The 15,558-nt window shown below is 40.6% G+C and overlaps 1 protein-coding gene across 3 annotated transcripts in view; it reads right to left on the reverse strand.

The window, feature by feature from the left end:
• bnc2 (basonuclin zinc finger protein 2) overlaps window positions 1-15,558 on the reverse strand; it is a 219,509-nt gene that overhangs the window by 48,737 nt on the left and 155,214 nt on the right. For all 3 annotated transcript variants that reach the window (XM_030145569.1, XM_030145561.1, XM_030145578.1), the window contains exons 3-4: window positions 3,401-3,503; window positions 1,765-2,000 (exon numbers count right to left, since the gene is read on the reverse strand). In XM_030145569.1, the coding sequence (XP_030001429.1) occupies window positions 1,765-2,000; window positions 3,401-3,503 (339 nt within the window). The remainder of the gene's footprint in view (window positions 1-1,764; window positions 2,001-3,400; window positions 3,504-15,558) is intronic.

Consider the following 15,558-nt stretch of genomic DNA (forward strand, 5'->3'; position numbering starts at 1 on the left):
TTGTCCCTTTCACAGAAGAGTACTTGCAACTTATTTTTAGTATTTCATGTATAATTCAAAATAGTAAAGTTTGTATCTCATCATCATAACTTACAAAGTGAGACCATACCTAGTTATTTATTTATTTATTTATTGTTAAATTATATTTGATTATATATCAGATATACAAAAATGGATGCTGAGTAGTATTCAAGTCACTATTACTTATATTGTCTGTCAATTATTATGTTGTTATCTTATTTACTTTTATAGCTGTGTAAAAATTCAGAGGTGGTCTTGGGGGGGGGGTTCTGGGGATTTATGTTCCAGGGAGACCCACCCAATGTTATCAATTCATGTCAGAAAATATATGTAACGTGTCAAAACGTTAATAAAGATATGTGTTAAAATGAAAAAGTTTGTCAACGAATAATGACATAATTACATTTATAATAAAAAGAAATATGGATCGTTGGCTTTTCTTCGGGCATGCGTCGGACTTCACTGCTGTGATGTTGGTTTTCTTGTTAGAAAATAGTTCAAACAATAAAGAAATGCATTCATTAATGAACACACATTTACAATTGTACAAATATTACAGCTTGTAATAATCAATATTTTAAAAAGAAAAAAAAACAAAACACATTTCATAACCAGGAAACACGGCCTATTTTGGTTGATATGACAGGTTTTCTCTCCAGACTGGTGGAGTTTTTCTGTTTATTCAGGTAAGGTTCTGTCTCTAAGTCTCTTAATGGTAAAAGGTATTTACTATTCATGTATTAATGGGTGAAAAGTCATTGATTATCTCCAGCGTGTCTGTAATGCTTCATATACAGACAAAGCAAACAGCTAAATTGTTGAATCTGAACAAATGAGCTGTTGGCGTTTTACAAATACTCTCTGTAGCTGTGCTATATCCTGTTTCTCCTTTATATTTATATATATATATATATGTGTGTGTGTGTGTGTGTGTGTGTGTGTGTGTGTGTGTGTGTGTATTCTTTAACAGACAAAGACTGGATCTGTGGATCTGTGAGCGCTTTACTCACAGAAGCTGTTTCCACATACAAACCACCCTCTCCTCACCATACTGTTCCACTTACACTCCTGGAATACTAACCCATATACACATACAGATAAGCATATGTGCACACAACGTAGACACACATATGTACACACACAGCTAACCACATGCACATGTTCACTCGCTCTTAACTAATTCATTCAGGAACACTTTGGTTTGGGTTTCAACACCAAAACCTCCGTACCTTTGATTGAGAAAGTGTCTGACTGCAATTATATGGGAGGGAGGGATGGAGAGAGAGGAAACGCACTACAGTGGTTTTATAGTTTGCTGGCGTGACATTTTTTTGCACTTTTTTTTTTATTCCTTTCCTTTTTCCAGCTGAGGGGCATAGTGTTGACAGGGCAGGAAAAAGGGGTAGACTGGAGTAGAAGTAACAGCAGGGAAAATGTGAAGAAAATGGACCAGCAGTGGGACTGAAGTGGCTGAGATTGTCACTGTTGTGCTTTTGATCAATACTTTCCCAAATTACTGCACTGCCGGTGAAATCTGCAGATACACTTTGTGAGGATGTAATGGTAGTGATTGCTGTGAGCATCATCCCCACTTTCTAAAATCACCCAAAATTGCGGCTGAATATAAAAACGAGTGCAGGGTTGGCATTTGTGTGAAAGCAGAGAGTAAGTGGTGCTAATATTTGGTTTTGACGTTTTCCCTTCTCCACATTTGGCGCTGCAGCATGCATGTGGGCCACTGACCTGCAGTATGTAGCCCCTGACATAGTCTCGGAGGGTCCAGCCCAGGCCGTGAAGGATGTGCAGCACTTCTTCTTGCTTGAGCACGGAGAAGAGGCGGTCGAGGAGGATCTTGAGCCTAACAGGGACGGCCTGGGTGCCGTAGAGCATCAGGCTGCTGATGTCAAACACCACGTTGGACTGGACAATCTCCACCTGGGTGGGGTGGTATAGGTGCTGGGTGCTGAGCTTGTCCAGAGCTGCATTGGACGATCGGGCCGTAGAGAGAGAGAAAAAAAAAGGAAAGGAAAGGTAGAAACGCACACACAAAGACAGGCCCGGTTAATGACTATCAAGTTTCTTGTGCATCTCAGATCTTCCCTAGGAGGCTACTGCACAGTCAGCATTAGCTGATAATGACATATCTATTAGATAAAAGAAGTGACATTAATGTAATTTTCTCCCATTCTTTTTATTTAATCTAATCTCTTGCTCTTTCTCATTACTGCTGCCCTTGCATCTCTGTTTTTATTTGCCTCCTCTGTCTCTTTCTCAACCTCAACCTGTATTTCACACCATTTTATTTTAACTCCAGGTCTTTCTTTTCTAGCTGGATTTCTTATTGGAGTCCTTTATCTTCCGTCTTACTCAGATACTTTGTCGTAACAGTCCTATTCTCTTGTTTTGTTACTTTCTTTTAAGTTGGTTTTTGCCCCCTCTCTAGCAGTATTCACCTGTTTTTCTTCTCTGGCGGTCTGTGCAACACCTGGTCAACTCTTTTTCTTTTTCCTCCCTGTCTCAATCCCTTTCTCTTGCCTTACCTCATACCTCTTTCCCCTCTCCCTCTCCCTGCCTGTCTGGGTGACACCTGGTTGGGTCTCTCTCTGATCCTGGGACGGCTTTTTCCTGCTGACGAGGGCTTTGCCTGACAACACAGTGTAGCCAGACACGAACATAATAAAAAATGAAGAACTACTTGTCAGAGTCCCTGCCAATGCCGACATGAAATGAAAAGTGGGGGAGAGGAGAGACGGGCGCCTGACAGTTCAGAGGGAGAGATTAAAAAATAGTCAATGGGGTCCTGTGCGATCCGCTGAAGGGCCCGTGGCCCACTCTTGTGCGGACGCAAGCCAAACAGGTGTTTTCTTTTATCTTTTTCCCCCCTCCTCCCTCTCTTTGTACTTTCTTGCCTCCTCTCCCTTTTTCTTATACCCGCGTGAAAAACTCATAAGGTGTGGTCTTGCTTCTCACTCTGTTTTGTGGTTCCTTTTTTTTTATTATTTTGTTTTGATCTAAGGTGCAAAAACAAGACTTTAAAGGCAACAGAAAATCCAGAATCACACAAAAAAAGCTACTTTTACTATGAAAAATGGGTAAAAACATTTGGATTTAATAGAATTTTCAAAATAACAGCAGAGAGACGATATATATAATGCAGTAAATTATACTGTAAACAAATTAGAATTTCTTTATAGAGGGCACACCAGAGTATTAAGTAACTGAGGCTGTGTTTGTTTAACCAGTACTTCAACTCTAACTTTAAATTTATTGTCCCTGAGAGGAAATTTGTCTCACAGCTAGGTAAAAACAAATGCTAAGACCCTTAAAAAACAGTGTACATCAGTATTTACACATCGCAATAACAGTAAAATGTTCGTACCATGAGCTACCCAGCCATGTTTGCACTGGTCACATGTCCGTAGGTGAATCTTGCCTGGCTGGAAACACTCACATGTGCAGTTCACCAGTGTGCAGCGAATGGCCTGGAGAAACAGAAACAGGGAGAAATCCATGTCAGTCACGAATCAGGTCGTGGACAAGGAGTGTGTGAACAAAAACAGCAAGGATTTTTAATTAACTTAACAGTCAGACATATATGCAAAACAGCAAAGCCCTGATACTGTTACTCAGAACGGTAAAAAAAAAAAAAGGCTTCAAATACATATCAGCTCATGTTTCTGCTACTGCCACATGGATTCTCCTCAACATTTTCCTGGTTACTACTTTATTCCAATCTGCCTCTCCATTCTGTAATTTCCCAGAGTTCGTATGATCTGACAAAGGACTTCCCTTCCTGAAAACACAGAAATGTAACTTGTTTTGACTGAGGCTCCATTACTCAACACTGGTGCTGCACTTAGTCTGACCTCGGAAAGCTTTTAGTAGTAAGAGGTTAAGTGTCCAGACTTGACGAGGGCAACTCAGTACAGCTCAGTGCTTACAACTTTATGCGCAGCTGTAAAAAAACTATGCAAAAACACAGGTACATTTTACAGGAGCTCTTTTGATCCTGTAAGAAGTTCCACATTCTTCAAACAATAACAGTGATGTAGAGAATAGAAATAATGTATGATACACAATGAGATCTCTACAAATGTACACAGCTCTATCATTGGAATGAGGGCTGCAGCTGCAAGCCATAAATTTCAGTCAGACGTAGAGAAACAAGAAAGGAGTGAAAAAGAGAAAAAATATATTTAGAAAGATGAATCTTAATAAGCATTGGCAGCCCTTTTGTTTACCAGACATTTTTTACATTATCAAGATGAATTGAGGAATAAAGATAGTAACACTCCTGCAACCTAAACTGCCTAAAGGGAATCTGCAACTGTAGGAGGAATGGTGCAGCAAATCTTACTTAAAAAAACAGGAGGTGTTTTTATCTTTTTTTTTTTTTTTTTAGGCCAAATATTAAATTTCCTTCAGATAAACATGCGATCCAAGTATGTTGGCTGCTGATGTTAGAATAAAAAAACTACAAGTTAATAACTTGGCACTGTGAAGAGCAGTTCCACACTATGTATTTTACATTTGGCACATTTAATACGGTGTTGTGTCAGTGCTTAATAACTGAGGCTTTTACTATACGTTAATGCAGTGGTTTCCAACCTTTTTTGGCTCAAGACCCCATTTTAACATCACAAATTTCTGGCGACCCCAGACATTCAAAACTGAGACATTTTTTTTTGCTAAAATTAATTTGTTTTTGATCATGTAATAGTTTGCTATACTATGTTGCAAATTTACATTAATTTTGGATGACATTTAGGCTATATAATGTAGGCTAATAATTAACACTAAAAAAACAATAACTCAAACTGAATTATGAAAGAGCTGCAGCATCTTAAACCAACCACAATGAACATTTGAAAGATAAACAGTACCACAGTGTTTCAGTTTCAGCTTCAGAGTTTGTCTTTTATGTATTGTGATTGCCTCTCTCAACTCACCATATATTTTTTATTAGTAAGTTTTTATTTTTATTTTTATCAATTACTAGAAATTCCAGGCAACCCCATTTGAATTCCAGGTGACCCCACGTGGGATTCCAACCCCAAGGTTGAAAAATACTGCATCAATGTTTCAGCCTATAAAGCAGAAAAGCCTGAAATAGCTGAAAGGAGAGTGCAAAAATTCGAAGAATGCAGGAAATAAGGTGTATGGTGTACTGTTACAGGGAAATCTGAACGATGTAGTGTTAATGAAATCTGTGAAGGCAAGAAAAGGGAGACGGCGACAAAGTGAGTGTCTGTCGTCACACCAAAGACCTACTTATCAGAGCCTTTATGAATTTACAGTCGGCACTAAGTACTGTCTCGCTGGTACAAGGCAACGGTGTGACAACGAGGTGACACAGACGTGCACATGCAAAAGGTCATAGGTCGGAGTCCATGTATGTGGTAACGACTAATGTTTCACAATGTCAAAAACAGTCAATCAGCACTTCCAGACACAATAAGATCCACTGCACAGTTCAGCTCTGAGCATAATAAACCATCTGTAATGACAAAACATTGGCCTGTTTCTGCTTCAGTCATGTGTACTGACTTGATCCAACAGTATTGACCTATAGTACATGCACATCTGTGTTTAAAAGCGGCAAATAATATGTGGATTAGACCGGTATCCTGTAATTTAGAATATAAAACTCAGCTCACTCCTAATCTACTAAGGGACCGTAAAATCTATCAGAACTCCCCTTGCTCGCCCTAAGGTGCTGTAAACCAGATTAGTAACTGAAGGTGTCAAAGTGAACATGAGCTAATCCAAGATTAAACACAAAATTACACCACTTCTAACCATGTCACCTCACTGTTTGACACCGAATGAGACAGGAGACAGAGATTATTTGACTTTACACCATTTTTAAGCTCTCCAGGTGCGGGCACGGCAATCCTCAGAGTGTGTGAGGATTACACGCCATGTGTCAGTTAGTGTACATACATTATACACTGAGCTGCTGTTCTTATCCTGAGGAGGGAGTTCAGCGTCTGCTTCAAGGACATTTTCACAGAAGACTTTGCTTTTCATGAACTTGAACATCACATGCTGGTGTTAAATCTGTGACATTTTAGATACAAGATAGACTGAAAAATCTTACAGTAGATCTACCCTGCAAACATCAGGTAACTCATCTAGACTGTTATGTTTTGCTTCAAATGTATCGGATATGGATAAAAATATAAAAAGATAACACACCTATAGCTTGTAGGACTGATTTGAAATATTACCATGATAAAAATCTTCATGTCAGTTGTTGTTCACAATTATCATGATAAATGTCCAATCAATCTTTGACGACATTAATCTCTTTTCTTTTAATAAAAGCTGATTTTTCTGAGTGAGAGTTGAAGAAACCAGAGAGGAGGAGTTGTTATTATTATTATTATTATTATTATTATTATTATTATTATTCAGAAAGTGACAAATATTTCAGACATGTAGAAGACAATTTTGCTCTCATTTTAGATGGTAGTTTAAAATTAACCCTAAAGATGAAATAAAACGTTTATTGCGTTGACATTTATTGCAACATAAAATTGTATTATGACATTTGTCACTGTGGTTTTGCAGCCAAGCCCCTTCTTAACAATAAAACACCTGAATTCTAGGTGTCCCAGTACTTTTGTTGATGTAATGTACATCAACCGTGTAAGCTGTTGTCCCTATTATTCAACTTTTAGTGACATTAAATAAATGAAATCTGAATCTAACATTTTTTTTAAGTCAATCACACTGATGAGTAATTCGGATGATCTGATTTGTCAGTTCATCTTTGACTTCACAGTAAGTGCTACCTTCAAATAATAATCTTTCAACCTATTATTTCAATTGACATACAAAAGTTTCTCCATATGCTAAGATATCAGTAAACTATTCATGACAAATGTTAGGATTTCTTTGTTCATTTAAGTAGTACATGTTTTTTTTCCTGATGCTGATCTTTTTTTTCACTAAATATGGCTTATCCCACACAATTTAAAGCATTCAAATAATTGCTAAAAAAAAAAAAATGTAGTTAGTGTCTACCATTTCAGCCCGAAAATAAATATTTCACCTGTGGAGAAGGGGTGGGATTAAATAAGTTATACTTCCTCCCACTTCTTTTCGAATATGCAAATGAAGTCATGTATATGGATAAGTTTTATTTTTTGGTTTTTTTGTTTTCTTCCATGACTTCTTACTACCCGTTTTATTTCTAAGGACTAAGTAAGATTACTTTGTCTTGTTGCATATTCGAAATAAACTAAACTAAAAAAAAAACAAAAAACCTTTGAAAGACCCATTCATTTCATGAATAAAGTTAGGCTTGTAATAGACAATATAATAAGTCAAAATGCATGAATTAGACCTCATTTGAAAGGAAATATCTTCTAGTTTCTGTGGTAACATGTGGCTGAAATACACCCCAGACTATATCAGTTTAAATGGCTCCAACCCTAAAAAGGTACAAAAAAAAAGTGACCTGATGGAGGTGAAGCTTTACTGTCATAAGTTTGGTGTGAATTCCATGTCGTGTATTTTCCAGGGAAGATTCTGACTTTTATATAATTCTCGTTGCATAAAGAGTTTCGTAAGTCAAATTTTGCTCAGTGATGTCATGCAACACAAACCTTTTCTAATTACCTCTCCATGCGCTAACAGCAGCAGACGGAAGTAAACAAATGGAAATATCAAATGCACCTCTGCTGTTTACGAAGCGGGGTCTGACAGCTGACAGGATAGTTAAGGGGCGTCTAATACGGCAATTAGAGCATGCCACTGTCTGCGGGGCTGCTGCTGTGACAAGGCACCCTCTAATCACTGACTTATTACGCCGGCTAGCAGCACCTCTCATATCTGGCCCATTAAGCAGACAGCAGCATTAAGAAGCATTAAAGCAGAAAGCCCCCCCCCCCCCCGCCCCAACTGAAGAGACACTGACGGGAAAAAAGGAAAAGGGAGGGGACGGACTGTGTGTGTGTTATTTCTTGGGATTAATTTGTGCATTCTTCCACATTCTGTTACAAAAGTGTAGAGATGTTTGTGATATGACAGCGTCTAAATTGATCATACGCAATATGTTGAAAGAATACAGCTTGGTTACGCAATGAAATAGAAGGTAAGATGTGAAACGAGAATGTCAAGGATGTGTCTTTGTGTGTCGAAGGAAACAAGGCCAGCGAACTCACAAAGACATCTTCTCATGACTCTCACGTAGTCAAGTCTCTGTGCGTCTGTGGCCAGCATGGATTTGGCCACGGTTTAACCTGTGTCAGGCCTGGGCTGGGTCAGGGACAAGCTTGGGCCCGGATCCCACTGCTACACTCGCGCATATTTGTCACAGCAGGCCGGGGGAGGAGGCTGTGTTATCTGAGGCCCGGCCAGATACACAGCATTAGTCACTGTGCTAGTGTCTCGCCAGGGTTTCCTCTTTGGCTCACAACTAAAGAGGACAACAGTGAGGAAAAGGACAGAGGAGTGTGTGTACATAAGTGCGTGTAAATCACTAGAAAAATGAACAGCTAGAAAGTGAAAGCTGAAGAAAATCCCACAATGCTGTGGCAATTAGGACCAGACAACACTCTCTCACAGCTGCTGTGTTACCGCTATGGTCAAGAACTTAACCTATCTGTGTTCAGAAAGCATCATTTTCAGCCCTTATCTGGCTCAAGTGTGTGTGTCTCACTGCTGGGTTTTGTTTAGCTGGAGGCTTGATGTTTCATGGATGTTTTGCTTGGCTCGCAGTCCCTGTCCCAGCCCAATTGTATAAACATTGACAGTCAGCAATGGCCAGCATCAGACTGGGGAGGACTCTCAATTAAAAGACTGTTAGTGGGACAGATGGACTGAAGAACGGCAGGAAATAAGAGCTGCAAAACACGACGGCTTCAGTCTGGACTCTTGAATTTGTTTCCAAGAGGGTTTTAAACAGAGAGACTGGAAAAGACAGGCAACATGGCAGAGAGTCAATGCCGTTTCATGCAACTCTGGCCAACACTAAACCAAGCAGCATATGTAGAGGTCAACAAAGATACTGCATTGGCCAATACAAGTACATAGAACTAATGGAGCTAAGATCCTGTACAACTACTACTCTGTCATTTTAATGGTTGATATGCCAAACACAAGAGGCAGCCTTTGAAAACAACAGAAAAGAGCCAGAATCTGCAGTTTCTCAAACGGACAGTACAGGCTGGACTCCGTTCTTCTAGAATCATGAGTTAAAATACCGAACTCTACAACATAAATAAACATGTTACAGCCTAGTACAAAAAAAAAAAAAAAAAAAAAATTTACCCTCCATAACCAAGATCTTTACACTTAAAAGGATGTTGTTACCTCCGCCAAGGAGGTTATGTTTTTGCCAGGGTTTGTTTGTTTGTTTGTCTGTCTGTTTGTTTGTTTGTCTGTCCATTAGTGTGCAACATAACTCAAAAAGTTATGGACAGATTTGGATGAAATTTTCAGGGTTTGTTGGAAATGGGATAAGGAAGAAATGATTAAATTTTGGTGGTGATCGGGGGTGGGGGGGCCCACGGGGGGGGCCACTGATCGTTAGTGTGCAACATAACTCAAAAAGTTATGGACAGATTTGGATGAAATTTTCAGGGTTTGTTGGAAATGGGATGAGGAAGAAATGATTAAATTTTGGTGGTGATCGGGGGTGGGGGGGCCCACGGGGGGGGCCACTGATCGTTAGTGTGCAACATAACTCAAAAAGTTATGGACAGATTTGGATGAAATTTTCAGGGTTTGTTGCAAATGGGATAAGGAAGAAATGATTAAATTTTGGTGGTGATCGGGGGTGGGGGGGCCCACGGGGGGGGGGCCACTGATCAGCCTTGGTGGAGGTCTGCGCTCTCTGAGTGCTTCTAGTTTAGCAAATGTTTCATGAAGCGAACTGTTACGTATTACAACAGTCAGCCTGTTATGATAAATCAGCTAATGTTCACAATTCAGCGTTACTAATTAGTCCATTTAGCACTAAGTACTGTTTATCTGCTATCAAATGTTACTGTAGGTGTCAACATTTATCATCAGACTGAAATGTGATATGTTCATATTAAGTGTTTGTGTGTTGTTAGTGCTTTTCAGTTGTTTTTTTCGGTAAGTTAGCAGAGGCATTACCTCGGTCAGTTTCACCCCTTACACTTTTTCAGCTCCACCATCTTGTTCACAAATGATGACTTCTTATTCTAAAAAAAAACAAGTCAAGGCCTCAAAACAGTAGTCACAGTGGCACCATCCACTTACAGGCTAGGTTAAAACACCACTAAAACCCCAGTTGCGTAGGTTTTTTATCTATTTTTTTTTTTTTTTTCTCCAGCCTCTCTGTATCCTCTATACTCAGCGTACAATGAAAAGCAAATCCAAACAGCTGCTGGATGCAGGGTCAGTATTGTTCCTCCTGCTTTAATTGAAACCTTTACCATGTTCAACACATAGCCACAGACCACATTTCTTGTTTGGTAAGTTAAGCAAAGCTGAGCTTTAAATGAAAACCCCGTGTGTGTTCGTGCATACGCGTTCATGTGTGTGCGCGGCGTCTTTGCAGCAGCAGCTTCAGATTTAGATTTGTCTCTGCTTAGGGTCACTGTAAAACACTAGGAGCATCTTGTCCTCTCTTCCACCCACAAGATATTATCTCATCCATGAGTTAGCTGCTGAAATGCTGTCAATTTCCTGCCAGAAATGTGCAGCCAACGTGTGTAGGAAAAGAGGCACAGCAGCTTTGCGTGTCATAAAGCGGGCCCTGGCTCCATCAGATAGATCAGGACTTTACAATGTCCATATTGAAAACAGGTGACAAATAAAACATGCTGAATAAAGAAAGTCTTTGTAGTTAAGCACAGCATGCTGCAAAAATACAGGGAAGCAAATACCTTACGCCAAGGCTAATTTTTGCTTGTTTGATTTTATACATTGGTTTTGACTTCAAATCAAGTTTTCTTGTCTTACAAAGTGGGACAAAACAAACAACATTCGCTCATTTGCGCTGAGGCATCAGTGTAAACCTCTGCTATAGTCATACAGCCGACAGTAAAGGCTGGTGTCTTCCTCTGAAATCCCCACGGCATAAAGCCCGTCCTTCATGTCAGTTCTGGTTTGGAGCCCGGCGGCTGGCAGTCACAGAGCCAGAGGTGCCTGTCCTTTGTGCAGCTGTGCGTCTGGGCTTTGACACGGGGCAGAGCGACCAGAGCTATGCTAATGGGAACCAAATGGGCCGTGAGTCCCCGGTGGATTACAGAAGGAGAAGAGAAGCATGTGTTTTCTTGTATTCATGTGGAGACCTGGGACCCCTCTCTTTTCTTCCTTTCTTTTCTTCTCCTTTCTTAAGTCAAACAAATGGAAGCAGCTATGTCTGCTTTGCACGCACTCCTAATTAATGCTCCGGTGGACTTGACAGATTTTGAGACAGATTGTCAGTCGGTAAATGGATCCCAAATCTGATCAAATGTATACAAAAGGCTATTACAATGTTTAGATTTAGCCCTTTGTTAGAGGCGTGTTAGTGACATACTGTAAACTACTTAGTCTAAGTTGAAAATGGCCAAATTTAAGAATTAGGATTTGAAATGAAGTGAATAAGACAAATAAACATTCCACAAACAATGACTGGTTTTTCCATTTACATATTGTGTGAAAGCCTAACAAACAAATTTCAAGTCTTTGGGAGCAAAGGTGGGAGTAAATATTGATATGGTCATAGATTGTTGTGTATGAGAAAAATTAAAACATGCAGTCGCTTTGGCCAGTTAAGATACTGTAGACTTTTTTGGAATTTTGTGAACATGACAATGCAGTGCACTGAATAAATGTACTTTTTCGATTCATTTTTTCTTCTTCAGTTAAATACCATGATTGTCTTTCAGAATTGCTGTATTGCGATATAAAATCATCGTGGGCAGGGTCTCAACATACTAATGACAGTTACTCTGTAATTTCCACACATCTTTGGCAAACTCTGCAGTCTTGTTCCACTGAGATTTAATTTGTTGACTTAAAGAAGAGAGACATCATAACATGGTCAGACTGCAAAGCCCTAGTGCCATAGAAGTAACAAATCTACCAGACCACATCAGTACTGTTCAAGTGTTATCAGATTACTCATGAGAGAAAAAGCTGAAGTTGTAAAAATGTTTGAAACCCCTCCCCCCTTGTGATTCTAATCTGTTACATCACATCATTTCTGTGAAAACATTTTTGCTGCTGCTAATAAAATGATAGTGTCAGTCATGGAATTGTATTGTACTGAAAACAATCCAAACATCTGTAATGTGAGCAATGACATCTGCCATTCAGGATCATTTCAGGTGATGTCCGGCTTTAACTTTGACCACAGGTTCACTCTTGTCATTTTGTGTTTGTCAGCTGAGACATGACTCACCCTCTCTCACTCCTTCACATTCGCTCACAAAACCCCTGTGATTACTCCAGAGTCAAACACGCACACAGAGTACACATTTCTGCTTTGGAAATCATAACTTTTTTCAGTGTTCTTTGACACAGTAACAAAAGTAAATCTCCCCATGATGAGAACCACCCCAAAAAATTTCAAATCAGATCAATGACGAAAGTTTAAGTCTGACTCAGTTGCATGATAAATAGCTGTGCGTGCACTTCAGGACAGTCATGCTTGTCTATGAAGTGGACGGATAAAGGACACAGCTGGCTTTGATATTGTGAAACAGAGAAGCAGAGGGAGCTTAATATCACAATACTGGACAAGAAGAACAACCCTGTGATCTCACTATCATATGCCATGCTCTCAGTCAGCGCAGCCCATATAGAAATGGAGAGAAGTAGCACACCGTTAACACTGGACTGCATTGTCAGTTCAAATATGGAAGCATCAAGGGAGCAGCGGTTTCTCCCATCTTTTGTGCAGACAGCAGGTCCGGGCAGAGACCCCCAGTCCAGGCCCCTGGCCTCTCTCAGCTTTCCTCAAAGCATTTCCCCAGCCAGAGATCAAACCATCTGCCCAGTGACAGACCTCTGGGCCCACAGACACAAGGCCAGGTTCAAAGAAGGGTGCTGGGGGAAGCAGGGAGAGCTGGAGAGAGACAGAAGGAGGGAGACGAAGGGAAAGTTGGCAAAAGGTAGAGAAGTGAGATAGCAAGGGAGCAAGGGGGGGAGTCATGCAAGCTGATGCATCAGAAAGGTGGGGAAGGGTTGTTACAGCAAAGGTGGAGTAGGCAGAGGAAAGCTGATGAGGAGAGTTAGGAAGGTTCAGGAGAAAATGCGGTGCAAAGTGTCAGAATGCATCACCATTTTTTCTCCTGTATGGTGCGGCCTCTTGATTGGGGAAAAAAAAATGCTTCAGTAAATTAGTCCAAAAATCTACCAGACCCCCCCCCCCCCCCAAAAAAAAAAATAGTTTGGGGCCTGTTGTTTGTTCACATTGTTAAATCTTGTAGGTCATCCAGTAGATAAGAGTTTAATGCCCTTGACGACCATTCAAAAGACGTTCATTGATGACCCCTAAAATTTTGCCACTTTTTAAAAAAATGTCTCTTTTAAAAGTATTGGTTTGTAGACAGGAGATGAAAGACTCCCCCAAGCTGCATGGCAGATATTCTACCAGGTGCTCCACCAGAACTCCCCTACATGTATTTTCAGCTGTAGTAACTAAGAACGTCATGTGGTCCAAAATGTAGGCTTTTAGAACAGGTTTCTTGGACTATAAAAACATAATCTAAACATCTCCAATGTTGCACGTTTGCTAGGTATTTGATATCATTGGATCCAAACTGTTGATTCATAGTCTTTTAAGGGGCAAGTTATTTTAGGAATGAGATAAAACAAAAAGCATTAAGTACTTCTGAAGCAGCTGGGCTTCCTGCCTTATTATCACTGTCCACTGTATGGACAGGAAGGGGAAGATAATAAAAGAGGCCGCTGTCGTCGGTACAGCCTAGATGTGCACTGATATTCAGCCTATCAGCAGAAGTAACCTGCTCCAGATAAGGACAACTCCCTGTCAGACTTGACACCTGCACTCGCTGGCCCACTGAATCTTTCCCACCGCATGCAAATATCACAGCCCGCATTGTAACAACATGCAAGGTTTCTGTCTGGAGACTTGAAGGGAGTGACATGACCACACAGTGCGACAAGACACGTTTAGGTTAGAAGGCAGGAAAAAAAGAACAGAAGAAAAAAGAGGAGTTAAAGTGAGGAGGGGAGGGGAGGGGAGGGGAGTCGAGTGTGTGTGAAGTGGAACTAGAGAGAAGAGAGGGGAGATGAGATGACCAACAGCGTCTGCTCTTTACTTCCATCCCCATCTACACCCTAAGACAAACAGAAAGTATTAGTCAGAGCCCAGACATGTTGCCGACCCCTCTCTGTGAGGGGACATCTCCATGGCGATCATTGGTTGGCGTGGGCGATGGGACACACACAGAATGGTTTAAGCTTGACAGCAGCGTGACGACAGGAGGCTAGCACTGCAGAGACTCCCCCGAATTGACTTTTAGTCATCACACTAGTCTACAGGGTAGGACTCTACCTCCTGAACTACACACATAGAAGCACCCACTCACTCTCCCACATTCCCTCTCATGCGAACATGTGTACACACACACACACCCACACACACTCACACACAGTGAATTCCCCTACTCAAATGAGCTCTCAGCCAGAGAAATGTTGGAAGAGCTCCTAGATTTAATCTCGCCAATAGCGCTTTATTTTCTTTGACCATTTTTAATGTAAAAAAGCCTGCACTAATTGTGTGTATGCAATCTACAAATTATGTATATGTGTTTTTTCAACTAAACTGAACACTACTGTAGACACATTGGCAGGATTTCAAGACACACGACTGGGCAATAATATTTGTTTCTTTCCTCTGAGTTTTGTTCAAACAGTGTGTCAGCATGGTGGTTTACTTGTAAACACCTGGGCCTGCACACCCAACAGCTGTGGAAATACAAAAGTATGTATAAGCTACGCTGAACTAAGGATAATTGCTCTTTTCGGATTATTTGTGCAACATCCACTTGCCTTTTTGCTTGCATTTCACACTTCTACAACTATAAAATCGCACATCATTAAATATCAGCAGAGGTGGCAGGGGAACCACAACAAAACAACAATAAAGAAGGGGGAAAAAAATCAATGCTCAGATTGTTAGAGATCTGTGCAATCAGTTACCTCAGCCAGCATAGCGAGAAGACTGTTCCTAAATCGCAGATCCTGCTTTACATATCCAAGAAAAGGCTTGAACTTCCATTAGTATTTACTGTCTCAGTCAGCAAATGACACATAGAGAAATAGGACACAAGACAGAGATACAGAGAGAGAGAGGGGAGGGAGAGCTAGAGAGAGCATTTAACCAATGGCTACGTTACATTACTGCAATGACAAGTGTGTCACTCCCAAAGCCACAAAACAAGAGAGAAAAGTACAAGACTCAGAGTGTGTGATGGGACAGAGAAAGAGGGAGGGAGACGGCAGACCAAAGGAAAAGTCCATCAGGCCGGTTTAGTCTTTATCAGCCTTACAAAGTTCACAGATAGAGGGGCTGAAGTGGAGGCTAGACACTGTTCCAAA

Source organism: Sphaeramia orbicularis, chromosome 1 (assembly GCF_902148855.1).
Source record: "Sphaeramia orbicularis chromosome 1, fSphaOr1.1, whole genome shotgun sequence".
NCBI classification, from domain to species: Eukaryota; Metazoa; Chordata; class Actinopteri; order Kurtiformes; family Apogonidae; genus Sphaeramia; species Sphaeramia orbicularis.